General features: G+C 58.5%; 1 protein-coding gene across 2 annotated transcripts in view; it reads left to right on the top strand.

Annotated features, from left to right (window-relative positions):
- The first annotated feature begins 14,657 nt into the window (after positions 1-14,657).
- SLC30A3 (solute carrier family 30 member 3) overlaps positions 14,658-17,382 on the top strand; it is a 44,130-nt gene continuing 41,405 nt past the window's right edge. For both annotated transcript variants that reach the window (XR_006289272.1, XM_043541942.1), the window contains exon 1: positions 14,658-14,941. Coding sequence is in view for 1 of the 2 variants with exons in the window: in XM_043541942.1 (XP_043397877.1) it covers positions 14,850-14,941 (92 nt within the window). In the remaining variant the exon portion in view is untranslated. The remainder of the gene's footprint in view (positions 14,942-17,382) is intronic.

Genomic DNA, 17,382 nt, shown 5'->3' with positions numbered 1-17,382 from the left:
CCCGCCCACTGCCTGCGCCGTGAACGGCCCCCCACCTACCCCATGGCCCCCATGCACCACCCCCGGCCTGCCCCAAGACCCCGCCCACGGCCCCGCCCACCGCCTGCCCCTAACCCCGCCCGCCTCCCCCGCCCACCGCATGGCCCCGCCCACTGCCTGCCCCTAACCCCGCCCGCCTCCCCCGCCCGCCGCATGGCCCCGCCCATCGCCTGCTCCAAACCCCGCCCACCCTCCCGCCCGCGGCATGGCCCCGCCCACTGCCTGCGCCGTGAACGGCCCCCCACCTACCCCATGGCCCGCATGCACCACCCCCGGCCTGCCCCAAGACCCCGCCCACGGCCCCGCCCACCGCCTGTCCCAAACCCCGCCCACCGCATGGCCCCGCCCACTGCCTGTCCCAAACCCCGCCCACCGCATGGCCCCGCCCACTGCCTGCCTGGCCGGGGAGGCTATCTGGGGCACGCTGCGAGAAGGGTCCGGCCTGGGGCTGGGGGGGGCAGCTGGCAGCAGTCGGGTCGGTGAGGGCGGGGATGGCGGGAAGGCCAAGGGGGGCTCCACTGTGAGCTGAGACTGTGGGGGGAGCGGGGAGCGGGTGGCGCTGGGGCAAGCAACGGATACTTTGGCCGGGGGGGGAATGTGGATCTGGACCAAGAACAGAAACAGAAACAGCGCTTCCCGCGGAGACTCGTCTGTTCTATGGCATCCTGTTAAGTCCTAATATTTCCTCCTCTGCGGGAGTTCCTGAGACCTGTGCCAGTGGGGGGCTGCGGCCGGACTTCCCCTGAATGCTGTCAGCAAGGACAGGGCTGGGGGTCTGGGCGAGCTGCTTGCTGGTCTCCTGCCCTGGTGCCTTGATTCTTTGCTGCCCTTTGCAGGGTTTCTGCCGAGGGGCCCGGGCTTGGAGCTGCACCATCGCCAGACTGAGGGGAGCCCCAGGGCTGCTCTGCCTGTGAGCCTGGCCAGTGGTCCTTGCCCTCTGGCTGCCCAGCACCTCCATGGGCAGCCGCTGCCCATGTGCCCACCCGCCAGGGCACGCTGCACAGGGCTGGTGGAACGTCCAGGGCTCCCCACAGTGACCCGGACTGACCTGCTCTAGCCCGGGCTCCGCCTCCTATGGGTGCTGCTCCCGAGGGCTCTGCCGGCCCCAGAACTGGGTTCCTCGCTCGGGCAGCTTTTACGGGCTGCGAGCAGTGGGGAGCTGAGGAGCATCTGCAGCCCCGGGGTCCCAAGCACCAGCAGCAGGAGAAGATGAGCGAGTGCCAAGGCTGTCGGTACCACGGCACCAGCCAGAACAGCATCCCCCTGCACTGCCTGGCTCTGCCTCTGACCTGGCCAGGGGGGTGGGACCTCCGGGCGAGAGGAGGAGACAGGGCTGGCACTTGCTGGGGGAGGAGCAGGGGGCGGGGTCACAGACAGGAGCAGGGCCTGGTGCGGGGTGCACACCTCCACTTTGCTGTCTAGCCCTCCTCAACCCCCCAACCAGAAAGAGCCTGGCACCGCCCCAGTCTCTCACCGTCACAGGCAATCCCATAATACGATCCCACTCATAAATGGCTCAAGCTCTGTTTTACTCTAATGTAGTGACTGTCCCAACTACTCCACTCTTTGGAACAAATTGTGCGCGCCCCCCCCCGCCCAACTGCCTTCAGTAGAACACCCCTACATCTCCTACTCCTGGGGGAATTCTGTGCCAAAAAATGTAAAATTCTGCAATGAAAAATGTTAAATTCTGCGCCTTCATACCTTAACAGATCTTGTGGTCACTGGGCAGTTTGGAGAGGTCTGCCGTGCCAGCTGTCTTCGCAGAGCTCAGGCAACACACAGGGAGAACACACACACACAGCCGAACATCTAACCACAGCCTTCAGTCGTACCAGCAGACCCGTTAGATGGTTCTAGTGGCTCTGGGAGAGCAGTATGGAGAGGTTGGGCTGGGCAGGCATCTAGTGAGGTGTTGCGTCCCGCTGGGTGGTTTCCGAGGAGATGCTGGTCTCGCCAGCTGAGGTAGCTTCCAGCACAGCAGGACAACGACCAACGTCAAGATCCTGGGCAGTGGAGGAGGTGGGAGGAATTCTCGTTGGAGCGTCCTTCTCCTGAGCAGCAGGCGAGATGATGTTTGTCGTGCTGTGATTGTCCCTCAGTAACTGAGAATTAGGTAGGTTTGTCCATTTAGAAAATACAAGCCATGAGGGAAGTCTTTCCTTTACTTTGCGGACTGTGCTTCTCATCGGCCTCCAGCTCATCCCTCCTGGTATTGCCGATGTTGGGTGATGTGTTCTAGGTAGATGTCCCTCGACCACCTGATGGTGTCCAACACCATGAGGTGCTGCATCAGCCGAGCATAGAGCTGACCGATTCTGCATTCTCTCAGCACTCTTTCATTACCAGGGTCCCATGCACCCATGGCTCCGACGATCAGTGCGTGTGTCTGGACCTGGTAACCACTAGCTCCCAGGGTGTCTGCCAGAGGGGCGTATTTCTCCACCTTTCGAGCTTGGGTGTCGTGGAAGGCGGGGTCCCGTTCTCGACGGGCACTGTGACATCCACCATGGTGATCGTCTTCTGGTCCTCCTTGGTGATGACGATGTCCGATCATGGCTGTCCGTTCCATGGATGGCAGAGTTCACGGCCACCTTCCCCATGGGTGGCAGGATGGCTCTGACCAGGCGATCTTGGATGGTGTTGTGTCGCAGCTGCCAGGCTCTGGAATGGGGCTTGTAGCTACAAAGAACGTGGGGTAGTGTCTTGTTGGCGTAGCCGCACTTCCTGCATCGCTTGTCCTGATTCCCATTTTGATATTGCACTCCATGTGTTTTATGGAAATATGCTAATGAGCGTAAATACGATGTAACTGGGACATGCTTCATGCAAAAGGTCTCTTGTAACGTATCATTACAAAACTTATAACCTACTGAATGTGTTCATCCTGTTTGTATGAATGCACCATTCTTGTATCTAAAACTAGCTATGTGAAGTATAACTCTGAAGTCCTTTTGTAAGTATGCAAAGTGTGGGCCATTAATAATGGCTTGGAATCTTGATGGCTCCCATTACCCAGGACAATTGGTTGTAAATGCTCTGTTTACTTGTAAGCCTTCCTGTACTCCTGTGAGTCAGGCCAGGAAGAATGGAGGCTGGGGTCTCACAGGATATGTGACCATATCACCTGGTACTGGAATCCATCTTAAACCTGGTGCTTTTCCATTTAGAAGGAGGGGTGGGGACCCAGAGAGACAAAAGATTCCCCCCCCCACCTTGTGCCAAAGCTATAAAAGGGGGTGGAACAGAACAAAGGGGCTGCCAGTCATGAGAAATCCCCTTGCCGCCACCTGAGCTGGAACTAACCAGGACCGTACCAGGGGAAAGGATTGGACCCAGACTAGGAAGGAGTCTAGTCTGTGAAAGAAGTTTATTGGAGCATCTCTGAGGGTGAGATTTACCTGTATTCAGTTTCTTAATGTATTAGGCTTAGACTTGTGTGTTTTGTTGTATTTTACTTGGTAACTTACTTTGTTCCGTCTGTTATTACTTGAAACCACTTACATTCTACTTTTATACTTATTACAATCACTTTTGTTTATTAACAAACCCAGAGCAAGTGATTAATACCTTGGGGAGCAAACAGCTGTGCATATCTCTCTATCAGTGTTATAGAGGGTGAACAATTTATGAGTTTACCCTGTATAAGCTTTATACAGAGTAAAACTGATTTATTTGGGGTTTGGATCCCATTGGGAACTGGGTGTCTGGGTGCTGGAGATAGGTGACCTGCTGAGTGGTTTTCAGTTAAAGCCTGCAGCTTTGGGGGCGTAGTTCAGACCTGGGTCTGTGTTGCAGCAGGCTAGCATGTCTGGCTCAACAAGGCAGGGTTCTGGAGTCCCAAGCCATCAGGGAAAACTGGCTCAGAGGTAATTCCAGCACATCAGATGACAGTCCCAAAGGGGTCTCTGTGACTAAACCCATCACACCTATGGCAGACGGCTCCATTCAGTGGGACGCAATTGAGCTGGGCCCTGTGGATGAACCTCCAATCAGCAAATTGGGTGAAGCTTCCCCGGGGGAGGAAGTGGTTGCTGGTATCCCACTTGCACTTTACCTTGAACATCTTGCCCTGGTCCGGCTACTACACCTGATCTCAGGCACAGAGGTTGAGAAGTGATACTTCTACACTGCAACACTACGCAGCCCTATCGCCCCCACAGCTTTCCACATCACCGGGAGGAGACCGCAGACACCATTAACAAGACTTGCAGAACCATTTCACTGAGTGAAAGTCAGCGCCCCGCAATGACTCCCAGGCCAGAATCCACAGCAAGGTCCCTGTGCACGGAATCTGGATCAGAGACAGAAAATACTCTCCACCCAGTTAGTTTGGTGCCTCTCGCTGGTCTTCCTGGTTGCCCAGACATGGCTAATGTGCATAACTCCATCCACTTCCCTGTGATGTGCTCTGTCCCCGGGAGCTCTCACAGCGACACAGGGAGCAGACAGGTGTGCAAGGGGCACAGCAGCCCAGGCTAGTGTCTGCTCGCACACATCTAGCTCTGGCACACAGCAGACACGTCCCATGTCTCTGAGCACCAGGCCAGGCCCTGGCTCTCCTGTGTCTAACCAGGGCATGCCTGCCCTGTCCTGAGCTGGTTCGCAGCTGTCAGGAAAGCAAGAGTGGGGAGATTACCCCCGGGGGAATTCTGCATCACTGCACACATGCATAATTAATGAGCCATGCATATTTTTAATTTTTTGCGCAGAAAAAAGCTTCTGCCAGAAAGTTGGTGCAGTTCTGGGTTTTGCCCACCAGAGGGTGCTGTGGTGATAGAACAGAGCATTAGCTCCCAGCCAGCTAAGGAAGAGAGAGAGCCTGCCTTCTTCACAGAGCCTGTCAGGTCAGGTCAGGAGACAGGGGCTATGGGGAGACAGACAACTTAGGGTGATGGGGGGTCAGAAAGGGGCTCATAAAGGCTAGTGGGGGAGGACAGACTGCAGCAGGGGCTCAATGGGAGTGGAGGCACAGGGCCACAGGGGGGTGGGAGATGCAAGGTCACATGGGGATGGAGGAGGGGGTGCAGGGCCACATGGGGATGGGGGGAGTGGGTGTCTGAGTGGGGGTGGAGGGTCACATGGGAACAGGGGCAGATGTGCCTGACTGAATGGGAGAGACTAGGAGTCTGCCGGGGGAATACCTCCCCCCAAAAAGACCTGTTCCATACTTTTCCCACCCACACCCAACATCCCTCCAGGTTCACTCCCAGGCTCCTTCCCAGCAATTTACTTCCCTCTCCTTTAGCTCCTCCGTTGCCCTGACCTGCCCCCGCCTCGTGCCTTTGCACTGCTTCTGAGGGGTGCGGGAAATACGGTTCTGTGTTGTAGTTTAAACAAATTATTACTCAGAGTTCTGTATTAATATGCCAGGTAAGGAATCTATTTGTCAAAAAACATTTCCTGGCATCTTTTTTGTTGTCAGCATTGTTACAGACACTTCCTGACACGTATTTTGAAATAAATGACCAAAAATAATTGAAACTGGAGTGATTATATTGTGTTATTTTAACAAATAAAATATGCAGAATTTGAAAATATTGTGTGCAGAATTTTTAAATTTTTGATGCAGATCCCAGGGTCCTGGGCCATGCTCCTGTCTGTGACCCCACCCCCTGCTCCTCCTCCAGCAAGTGCTAGCCCCACCTCCTCCTCTCCCCCGCCCTGAGGCCCTGTCCCCTGGCCAGCTCAGAGGCAGAGCCAGGGAGTGAAGGGGGCTGCTGTTCTGGCTGGTGCCATGGTGCAGGCAGCCGCAGCACTCCCGTCTTCTCCTCCTGCTGCTGGTGCCTGGGGCCCCGGGGCTGCAGATGCTCCTCAGCTCCCCACTTCCCTTCAACTGCTTGCAGCCCGTAAGAGCTGCCTGGGCGAGGAACCCGGTTCTGGGGCTGGCAGAGCCCTTGGGAGCAGCACCCATAGGGGCAGGGCCCAGGACCCCAGGCTAGAGCAGATCAGTCCAGGCCGCTGTGGGGAGCCCTGGACTTCCACCAGCCCTGTGCAGCGTGCCCTGGTGGGTGGGCACATGGGCAGGGGCTGCTCATACAGGTGCTGCCCATAGGCACTGACTAAAAATTAGCAGGTGCTTAGCACCCACCAGCAGCCAGCAACCTCCCATGCCCCAGCGCCCCTCCCCGACCAGCAGCCCCACTGATCAACTCTGGCTCTGGGAGAGTTGGCTGGGATGCAGTAGCTGGAGTATTTGGGGAGTCAGAAGCTGGAGTTGGAGCATGTGTAGTATCTGCATTCGAAGCAGGGATGGGATGGCGACCTAAGTTCCCTCTAAGCTGAGTGGCTGCGTGGCTGTGCAGCTGCCTATTAAGCCCCATGCAGGGGCTCAGGGATGCAGTGGGGAGAGGCGCCTCTCCCTCCCCGGTCCCAGCACAGATCCGCCGGAGCTGCCAGAGAGGGGACCCCCTCCCGCGGCCCAGCCCAGTCCGGTTGGCGCTTCCCTGGCCAGGCAGAGGCGCCTCTCCCGCAGCCCCGAGCTGCTGCGGTGAGAGGGAGCTCGCGGGAATCCTCTCTCTCCCCACCACAGCCCCGGGGCAGCCTGCACCCCAAACCTCTCATCCCTGGCCCCACCCCAGAGCCCGCACCCCCCCTCCGCAGCCCAGAGCCTGCACCCCCAGCCAGAGCCCTCAGCTCCCCCACACCCCAACCCGCTGCCCCAGCCCTGAGCCCCCTTCCACACCCCAAACCCCACATCCCCTCATCCCCTGCCCCAGCCCACACCCCCCCACACAGCCCAGAGCCTGCACCCCCAGCCAGAGCCCTCACCCTCCGGCACCCTCTGCCCCAGCCCTGGGCTGCCTCCCACATCCCGAACCCCTCGGTCTCACCCCCGCCACACATCGCCTCCATATTGGTGCAGAGAACAAAATTCATTCCGCACATGGATGTAAAAAATTAGAGAGAACACTGGTGGCAGTACCATAGTCTGGTAGAGTTGGCCTCTTCCGGTGCGAGATGTCCCTTGCAGGTGACTTGATACAACTTACATTTCTTCTGCATCTCGAAAGGCAGGTTGCAGAGGGCACACCGGAAGGCAATCCGCTTGCTATGGATTCTCTTGAGGTGTCTGCTGAGACCGCCAATGTGCTGGAATCCTCGGACCAGATGGCAGAGGGGGCAGAGGAGTGTGTCCGTGGGGAGGGGACACTGGAGATCGATGCAATCCTTCTCCCTTTCTTCTCCCTCCATTGGATGACAATATGTAATAGAGATGTTTTAATCAAACCAACATGTACAAGGTGATGGGTGATAATGTAGCCATGGAGCCAGTCATTTGAGCGATCTCCAGCGGTCTAGATGGTTTCAATCTATACGAAAACAGTGTGAATATCCTGGCCTACTCAGACGATCTGGTCCTGATCACAGACAACCCCGAGAGTCTCCAACAAAAGCTGGACATCGCCAGCCAGGCTGCCAACTGGATGGGACTCTGCTTCAATGCTAGGAAGTGCGCTTCCCTGCATATCGATGGCAGTAGGAGGGATTCGGTCCAGGAGACGCCATTTCAGGTCCAGAGTGAACCCATGATCTTCCTCCAGGATGGGCAAGCATACCAACATCTCAGCACGCTGCATCCAGCAGACACCTGAGGATACCATCGCGGCGATCCTACGAGTTGTGGCCAGGATCGACTCCTCCCTACTGGAACCATGGCAGAAGATCAACGCCTTGAACACCTGCCTGATCCCCTGTACTCATTTTTCCTGAGGGGATCTGCTGTGGCAAAGGTACCTCTGAACAAAGCAGACAACACCACTGGCAGCTGGTGAAGAAGTGGATGTTTCTTCCTCAGAGGGCCAGCAATGAACTGGTGTACATCTCGCACCAGCAGGATGGTGCCAACGTCCCTCGAATTGGTGATCTGTGCGACATTGCCGGGATCACTCACGCCTTACGCCTTCTGACGTGCCCGGACGCCACGGTGAGGAACATCGTGGAGAGTGCTCTGCAGGATGCCGTCAAGAAGCGAATTGCCAGGACCCTCCTCCAACCAAGATGTCGCCACCTACCTGAGCAGCTTGCTGAAAGGTGAATTTGGAAGAGACGGGGAAGACTTTGCTTCGCTCTGGACTCGTGCCCGCAATGCTACGCAAGGACTGGAGAAGCGTGTCAGCTGCCACTGGATGTGGTGCGAGGAACGCCAGGAGCTGGGAGTCCTGGTGCCACAGGAGAAGAACACGGAGCCCACAATCCTCCATCCGAGAGCTAGAACCATGCGGGAGAGGACCCTGAAAGAAGCCATCCTCTGCCAATATGCGGAAAACCAGAAGCTGGACCAGGGCAAGGCCTCTGAGTGCAAGTGGAATGCCAGAAACCACTTTCTCCCCGCGGGCAGCTTCACCCAATTTGCTGACTGGAGGTTCATCTACAGGGCCTGGCTCAACTGTGTCCTGCCGAATGGAGCCATCTGCCATGGGAATCGGGACAAGCGATGCAGGAAGTGCGGCTACGCCAACAAGACGCTACCTCACGTCCTGTGTAGCTGGAAGTGCCACTCCAGAGCCTGGCAGCTGCGACACAACGCCATCCAAGACCACCTGGCCAGAGCCATCCTGCCACCCGTGGGGAAGGTGGCCGTGAACTCCACCGTGCCCAGAACCGACAGCCAACTGCGACCAGACAGCGTCATTACCATGGAGGACCAGAAGAAGATCATCATGGTGGATGTCACAGTGCCGTTCAAGAACAGGACCCGGCCTTCCACGACTCCCGAGCTCGAAAGCTGGAGAAATACGCCCCTCTGGCCAACAACCTGAGAGCTAGGGGTGACCAAGTCCAGACACACGCGCTGATCATCGAAGCCCTGGGTGCATGGGACCCTGGTAACGAGCGAGTGCTGAGAGAATGCGGAATCGGTCAGCTCTACGCTCGGCAATGCATGGTGTTGGACACCATCAGGTGGCTGTGGGACATCTACCTAGAAGACATCACCAGACAGGGCCATCCTTAGGCATACACAGCATATGCAGCTGCGTAGGGCACCATGAAATTTGGGGCACCAAATTGCCCCAAATTTCATGGTGCCCTAGGCAGCTGCGTGCTGCATACGTGGCAGCACCAGCCCCAGCGACTGTAGAACTGATCAATTAAATTGTTTTTAATTGTTCACTTTATTAATATAACTTCATAAGTAAAGTTTTATGAATGAAACAACAACATTCATTCATAAAACCAGTTACCCCAATAACTGGCTAATTGAGTTTCACTTTCAATCCAATTGCTGCTTAAATCACTGAAACTTGCACTGCTTCAACATCACATCAGCCACTCGATCAGGGGCTCGTTCACCTGCACATCCACCAATGTGATAGACGCCATCATGGGCCAGCAATGCCCCTCTGCCATGTACATTGGACAGGGACGGCCCTGTCACTGGACATCGGGAATATCAGAAGGGATGAGCTGGAGGCCGATGTGAAGCGCAGTCAGGAAAGTAAAGGAAAGACTTCCCTCATGGCTTGTATTTTCTAAATGGACAAACCTACCTAATTCTCAGTTACTGAGGGACAATCTCCACTCATGCCTCTAATTGCTTTCCACAACCAACTCTCTGTACAACTACTCCTGAGTGAGGTACCCGAGTATTCGGCTCCTAATATCTAAACTGTATCGTTAAATCTATTCACCTACATTTGGGTTATTGCTGATTGTGCACTATATGTATCATATGACTTTTAAAAACAAACTTTGTATTTGTGGATAATCTAAGCACTACCCCCAGATGTACAGACGCTCTTCCCTTAACCTGTGTGTTATATAATTTTAACATTAGCTTTAATAAAATTTTCCAATCTGTTCTGATCAGTTTAATCAGTCAGCCTCATCTCAGTCCCTGGAAAAATCATGGAGCAGGTCCTCAAGGAATCAATTCTGAAGCACTTAGAGGAGAGGAAAGTGATCAGGAACAGTCAGCATGGATTCACCAAGGGCAAGTCATGCCTGACTAATCTAATTGCCTTCTATGACGAGATAACTGGCTCTGTGGATGAGGGGAAAGCGGTGGACGTGTTGTTCCTTGACTTTAGCAAAGCTTTTGACACGGTCTCCCACAGTATTCTTGCCAGCAAGTTAAAGAAGAATGGGCTGGATGAATGGACGATAAGGTGGATAGAAAGTTGGCTAGTTTGTCGGGCTCAACAGGTAGTGATTGTCACGGAGTGTGGGGGAGTCCAGGCCCTGCACCCCTCTTCCTGGGATTCACTGAGGCTCTCAGCCAGCCAGTAAAACAGAAGGTTTATTGGACAACAGGAACACCGTCCAAAACAGAGGTTGTGGGTACAACCAGGACCCCTCAGTCAAATCCTTCTGGGGGAGCAAGGAGCTTAGACCCCAGCCCTGGGGTTCCCTGCGTTCCTCCACCCAACACCAAACTGAAACTAAACCCCCCCAGCAGGCTCCCTTCTGCAGCCTCTGTCCACATTCCTGGGCAGAGGTGTTACCTCCCCCCCCCCACCTCCTGGCTCAGGTTACAGGCTCTCAGATCTCCCATCCCCAGGGCACATTCCCAGGTCAACACTCCCCCTCTCCCTGCTGCGTCACATCGTCACAGTGATCAATGGCTCCAAGTCTAGTTGGCAGCCGGTGTCAAGTGGAGTGCCCCAAGGGTCGGTCCTGGGGCCGGTTTTGTTCAATATCTTCATAAATGATCTGGAGGATGGTGTGGATTGTAAGTTTGCACAGGACACTAAGCTGGGGGGAGAGGTAGATACGCTGGAGGGTAGGGATAGAATACAGAGGGCCCTGGACAAATTAGAGGATTGGGCCAAAAGAAATCTGATGAGGTTCAACAAGGACAAGTGCAGAGTCCTGCACTTAGGACGGAAGAATCCCAGGCACCGCTACAGACTAGGGACCGAATGGCTAGGCAGCAGTTCTGCGGAAAAGGACCTAGGGGTTACAGTGGACGAGAAGCTGGATATGAGTCAGCAGTGTGCCCTTGTTGCCAAGAAGGCCAATGGCATTTTGGGATGTATAAGTAGGGGCATTGCCAGCAGATCGGGGGACGTGATCGTTCCCCTCTATTCGACATTGGTGAGGCCTCATCTGGAGTATTGTGTCCAGTTTTGGGCCCCACACTACAAGAAGGATGTAGAAAAATTGGAAAGAGTCCAGCGGAGGGCAACAAAAATGATTAGGGGGCTGGAACACATGACTTATGAGGAGAGGCTGAGGGAACTGGCATTATTCAGTCTGCGGAAGAGAAGAATGAGAGGGGATTTGATAGCTGCTTTCAACTACCTGAAAGGGGGTTCCAAAGAGGATGGCTCTAGACTGTTCTCAGTGGTAGCAGATGACAGAACGAGGAGTAATGGTCTCAAGTTGCAGTGGGGGAGGTTTAGGTTGGATATTAGGAAAAACTTTTTCACTAGGAGGGTGGTGAAACACTGGAATGCGTTACCTAGGGAGGTGGTAGAATCTCCTTCCTTGGAAGTTTTTAAGGTCAGGCTTGACAAAGCCCTGGCTGGGATGATTTAGTTGGGAATCAGTCCTGCTTTGAGCAGGGGGTTGGACTAGATGACCTCCTGAGGTCCCTTCCAACCCTGATATTCTATGATTCTATGAATATCTGACACCTTTGCTAGCTAAGAACTCCGTATTAAATGGATTTTTGGAGCAGGGAGATGGAAGAGGAGCTTGGTCTGTCCACTCCACGCATTCACCCGATATTGTAGCTCTTCTGGGAATGGTGCATCTCTTGGGGAGAATAAACTGGTTAAAAAAACAGAACAAACGTTTTATGCTATGAATGGTGCTGTTTTGTTTGCAATGTCAGTAGATTTATGGCTCATTCATAGCTCTTTTGCACCATGAGCTGAGAATGTGGGGCGAGGGGGAGGCTTCAGGCTTCTCCATTGAATGGCAGGCTCCTGACACCTGGGATTCCCCTGCCCAGTGGTGACAGCGGAGTGGGGGGGGTTGTGTTCACACTCCCCCCCCATGCCTTGCTCAGCAAAGACAGACAAAGCCAGGAAAGTGCAGGTTTCCATTGTCTTCTTAGATACGCCCCGATAGGGGGCCTGAGGCCCAGATGGCTGGGTGACATCCCTGTGAGCAGACAGGCCTTCCCCACACCAAGCAGCAATGCAAAATACAGGAGAAACCAAGGCACACACAGGAGTCACAAAAAGAAAAGGAGGACTTGTGGCACCTTAGAGACTAACATATTTATTTGAGCATAAGCTTTCGTGAGCCACAGCTCACTTTATCGGATTCATTCACGAAAGCTTATGCTCAAATAAATTTGTTAGTCTCTAAGGTGCCACAAGCCCTCCTTTTCTTTTTGTGAATACAGACTAACACGGCTGCTACTCTGAAACAGGAGACATAAAAGCACCAGGAAATTCTAACTTCATCTTGTGGGACAAAGTGGGGATTTTCTGTAACAGGTTTATAATGCCTGTGTGTGCCTCAGTTTCCCCTGTATTTTGCATTGCTACCTAATATATTAAAAGGGTTAATGCTGAGCCAGGCAGCACATGTGCCACTCGCTGTCTGTGGGGAGTGATGGGGTCACTAAAGAATTGGCTGAAATCGACCCAGATCAACAGAGGATCCGGAGAGACAATGAGAAACCCCAACAATTGCCAGGAGCCCCCAGCAGACCGGCCTTGTGATGGAGCTGGAGAGCAAAGGGGAACAGCAGGCTGGAATAAGGGCTCTGTTTGGTGGGACTCCGCACCTCTCACTGGGGACCTAATGACAAGGAGACAGAGACTCAGAGACCGAGATGGGTCCGGTCCAGCTCGGTTGGCTCCTCACACTGGCTTGGCCGGGCTGCCCCACGGCTCCACCTTGGCCTCTCAGCGCTAGGGGCTGGCAGACGCTCTAGCCAGGTGGCTGATCCACGGCTCCCCTGTTTGGGCAGGTGGCCGGTGTCGCTGCAGATCTGCCCCAGGAGCATCACACTCAGATGGGGCACGGGACAAGCCTCCTGCAGGGCCTGGCTGGGCTGGACTCGCTGCAGGAGCCTCGCAGACAGATGGGGGCTGCTGTGGCCCAAGGCCCAGTCTCAGAGGCCACGGGCCTGCTCCTGCACAGCTGCGGGGGTCCCTGGGACCCAGCCCACCACAGGGGTCGCTCCCAAAGGACTGGTCACAGGCTGGGCAGAGACCAGACCCTGTGAATCCAAGACACCCCCCACTGCCCAGCCTGCCACGCGGCCCCTCACCCCCCACTGCCCGGCAGCTCCTCATCACCCCCCCACTGCCCAGCCTGCCACGCGGCCCCTCACCCCCCACTGCCCGGCAGCTCCTCATCACCCCCCCCACTGCCCAGCCTGCCACGCGGCCCCTCACCCCCCACTGCCCGGCAGCTCCTCATCACCCCCCCACTGCCCAGCCAGCCACGCGGCCCCTCACCCCCCACTGCCCGGCAGCTCCTCATCACCCCCCCACTGCCCAGCCTGCCACGCGGCCCCTCACCCCCCACTGCCCGGCAGCTCCTCATCACCCCCCACTGCCCAGCCTGCCACGCGGCCCCTCACCCCCCACTGCCCGGCAGCTCCTCATCACCCCCCCACTGCCCAGCCTGCCACGCGGCCCCTCACCCCCCACTGCCCGGCAGCTCCTCATCACCCCCCCACTGCCCAGCCTGCCACGCGGCCCCTCACCCCCCACTGCGCGGCAGCTCCTCATCACCCCCCCACTGCCCAGCCTGCCACGCGGCCCCTCACCCCCCACTGCGCGGCAGCTCCTCATCACCCCCCCACTGCCCAGCCTGCCACGCAGCCCCTCACCCCTCACTAGCACTGTGCCCCCCAACCGCTTCCCCTCTCTGTCCAGCCGGAGGGCAACAAGCCCAAGCAACCAGCCAGGGGGCAGTGTCTCCCACTCCCCGCCCTCCCCAGTGACACTGTGTCTCCCACTGACAACTAAGGGGTACCTGCTTCCCCCACTAATCAGCTAGGGAGCACCGTGCTCCTCATGCCCACCCAGGGGGAACTTTCCCCCCACCTCTGACACCTACCCCCTTCGGTCCCCTCATGTCCCCCCCAACAAATCCTGGAGCTCACCGGAGTTACGATGCCAACCACCCCCACCACCCCATCTGCCCCACATGGGGGGCACATGCCCCCTCCCCCACACCTTAGCTCCACCCCCTCCCACTGGTCTCTTCACTCCCCCACGCTGCGCACCCCCCCGAGGTCCACCCCGAAGGGGCGTGGCTCTTCCTCCTGCTGCCTTAGGGTCTGGAGCAGCTTTGGGGACAGGGCGGGTTCCCACCCCACTGCCGGGCGCTGGCCCTGGCTCCCTGGGCGGGGCCCCAGCACTGTCTGGGGGCGTGGTACTAGCTCTGGGGGCGGGGCCCCAGTGCTGGGGACGGAAGGTGTGTTGGGTAGGGCGTCTCGTTCCAGCACTGGGGGCGGGGCTCTGGCTCTATGGGCGGGGTTTCAGAACTGGGGGCGGGGCTCTGGCTGTAAGGCGTGGGGCCAGGCCCTAGAGAGTTGCTTCGACTTAGGTGTGGGGCTGGCTCCGCGGCTCTGATGCTACTCCTCCTGGAGGGGACGGGGACGGGGACGTGACTCCAGATGTGGGGGCGGAGCTTTGGCTTGGGAGGCGGGGCCAGGCCACGGGGGCGGGGCTCTGTGTGAAGGGGCGGGGCTCTGCGGGCACTGCTGCCCGCACTCCGCTGCCCGCACACACCTGGTCGGAGCCGCGCGGTGCCGGCTGCCCAGGGTCCCGCAGCCGGGGCTGGTGCCGCTCGCAGCCCCCTGGGGAGCCCGACCCGCCGGAGCTGGCGGGACTCGACACGCACGAGCCGCGGGCTCAGCCCCGCACTGCCAGGGCGCAGCATCCGGAGCCGAGATGGACCCCGCGTCCGGGGCCGGGGACCTGGAGACCGCTCGCCTGGTGAGCGCCCTGGGCAGCCGCAGCGCCGGCACCCGGCGCCTCAAGAGGTAAAGGGGCCGCCAGCCCTTCTGAGATGCGCCCCACGGCCTGCCGCCCGGGGCCCCTCCATCCCTCCCTCTATCCCCCTCCATCCATCCATCCATCCCCTCTTAAATCCCCCTCCATCCCTCCCCCTATCCCCCTCCATCCATCCATCCCCTCTTAAATCCCCCTAACATCCCTCCCCCTATCCCCCCTCCATCCACCCGTCCCCTCTTAAATCCCCCTCCATCCCTCACCCTATGCCCCTCCATCCATCCCCTCTTAAATCCCCCTCCATCCCTCCCCCTATCCCCCCTCCATCCACCCGTCCCCTCTTAAATCCCCCTCCATCCCTCACCCTATGCCCCTCCATCCATCCCCTCTTAAATCCCCCTCCATCCCTCCCTCTATCCCCCCTCCATCCACCCGTCCCCTCTTAAATCCCCCTCCATCCCTCCCTCTATCCCCCCTCCATCCATCCATCCCCTCTTAAATCCCCCTACATCCCTCCCTCTATCCCCCCTCCATCCATCCATCCCCTCTTAAATCCCCCTAACATCCCTCCCTCTATCCCCCCTCCATCCACCTGTCCCCTCTTAAATCCTCCTCCATCCCTCACCCTATGCCCCTCCATCCATCCCCTCTTAAATCCCCCTCCATCCCTCCCTCTATCCACCCTCCATCCATCCGTCCCCTCTTAAATCCCCCTCCATCCATCCCCTCTTAAATCCCCCTCCGTCCCTCCCTCTATCCCCCCTCCATCCACCCGTCCCCTCTTAAATCCCCCTCCATCCCTCTCTCTATCCCCCTCCATCCATCCCCTCTTAAATCTCCCTCCATCCCTCCCTCTATCCTCCCTCCATCCATCCGTCCCCTCTTAAATCCCCCTCCATCCCTCCCCCTGTCCCCCTCCATCCATTCCCTCTTAAATCCCCCTCCATCCCTCCCTCTATCCCCCTCCATCCATCCGTCCCCTCTTAAATCCCCCTACATCCCTCCCCCTATCCCCCCTCCATCCACCCGTCCCCTCTTAAATCCCTCTCCATCCCTCACCCTATGCCCCTCCATCCATCCCCTCTTAAATCCCCCTACATCCCTCCCTCTATCCCCCCTCCATCCACCCGTCCCCTCTTAAATCCCTCTCCATCCCTCCCCCTATCCCCCTCCATCCATCTCCTCTTAAATCCCCCTCCATTCCTCCCCCCTCCCTCCATCCCTCTCCCATCCCCCCTTCATCCATCCCCCTATCCCCCATCCATCCATCCCCCCTTAAATTCCCCTCCACCCACCGCGTCCATCCACCAATCCCTCTGCACCCCCCACATCCACCCCTCCACCCATCCCCCCTGCCCCCTGTATGCCCCCTTAAATCTCCCTACACCCTTCATCCATCCCCCTTGCATCCCCCTACATCTCTCCCTCCATCCACCCCCAGCCCCTCCATCTCTCTGTCCTCCAGCCCCGTCCTATCCCCCGCGAGCCGCTCCGTCCGCTGCCCCATCACCCCCGCCAGCGCGGGGAGCCGGGCGCGGGGCCAGGGCTGCAGGGACCCCGCCATCGGGGCCGCCTGTCCGGGCGCGGCTCTGCCACCAGACCGGGCGGAGGCGGGGACGCTGCCCCTGGACGTGACCCTTCTCCGGGGCAGGGAACCGGGAGCGCCCCGGGGGAAAGAAACCTGCGACCCTCCCCGCTGCTGCCCCCCCGCTGCGCCCCGGCCCCGGGCCCTTCCCGCTGCTCCCCTCCCCGCTGCGCCCCGGACCCGGTCCTCCCCCGCCCGTTCCCCCCCTCGCTGCGCCCCGGACCCCCGCATCCCCCCCCACGCTGCGCCCCGGACGCGGTCCCACCCCCGCTCGCTGCGACCCGGACCCCGCCTCCCCCCTACTTCCCCCCCCGCTGCGCCCCGGCCCTCTCCCCTTGCTCACACCCCCCGCTGCGCCCCTGACCCCCGCCTCCCCCTTGCTCCCCACGCAGCGTCCCGGCCCCAGTCCTCCCCCCTGCTTCCCCTCCCCGCTGCGCCCCGGACCCGGTCCTCCCCCCCCCGTTCCCCCCGTCGCTGCGCCCTGGACCCCCGCCTCCCCCCCCCCCCCGCGCTGCGCCCCGGACCCGGTCCTCCCCCCCCCTCCCGCTCGCTGCGCCCCGGAGCTCCCCCATCCCCCCTCCTTTCAGACACGAGCTCGGTTCCAGCCCAGCGCCCAGGACACGTTCCCTACAGAGACCCAGAGCCCGCAGCGGGCCTCACGGGGGGGGCACCACCCAGCCTCCTGCAGGGGCTGAAATGCCCAGGAGCCACCCCCCAGTGTGTGTCTGTAGGGGAGAGTCAGTCCCTCTGCCCCCTGTGTGTGTCTGGGGGGGAGGGTCGGTCCCTCTGCCCCCTGTGTGTGTCTGGGGAGGGGTTGGGCCATCTGCCACCCCCCCCATGCGTCTGGGGGGGGTCAGTCCCTCTGCCCCCCCCATGTGTGTTGCGGCA

Source organism: Chelonia mydas, chromosome 3, assembly GCF_015237465.2.
Source record: "Chelonia mydas isolate rCheMyd1 chromosome 3, rCheMyd1.pri.v2, whole genome shotgun sequence".
Taxonomy (NCBI): Eukaryota; Metazoa; Chordata; order Testudines; family Cheloniidae; genus Chelonia; species Chelonia mydas.
This window is presented reverse-complemented; position numbering and strand designations above follow the sequence as displayed.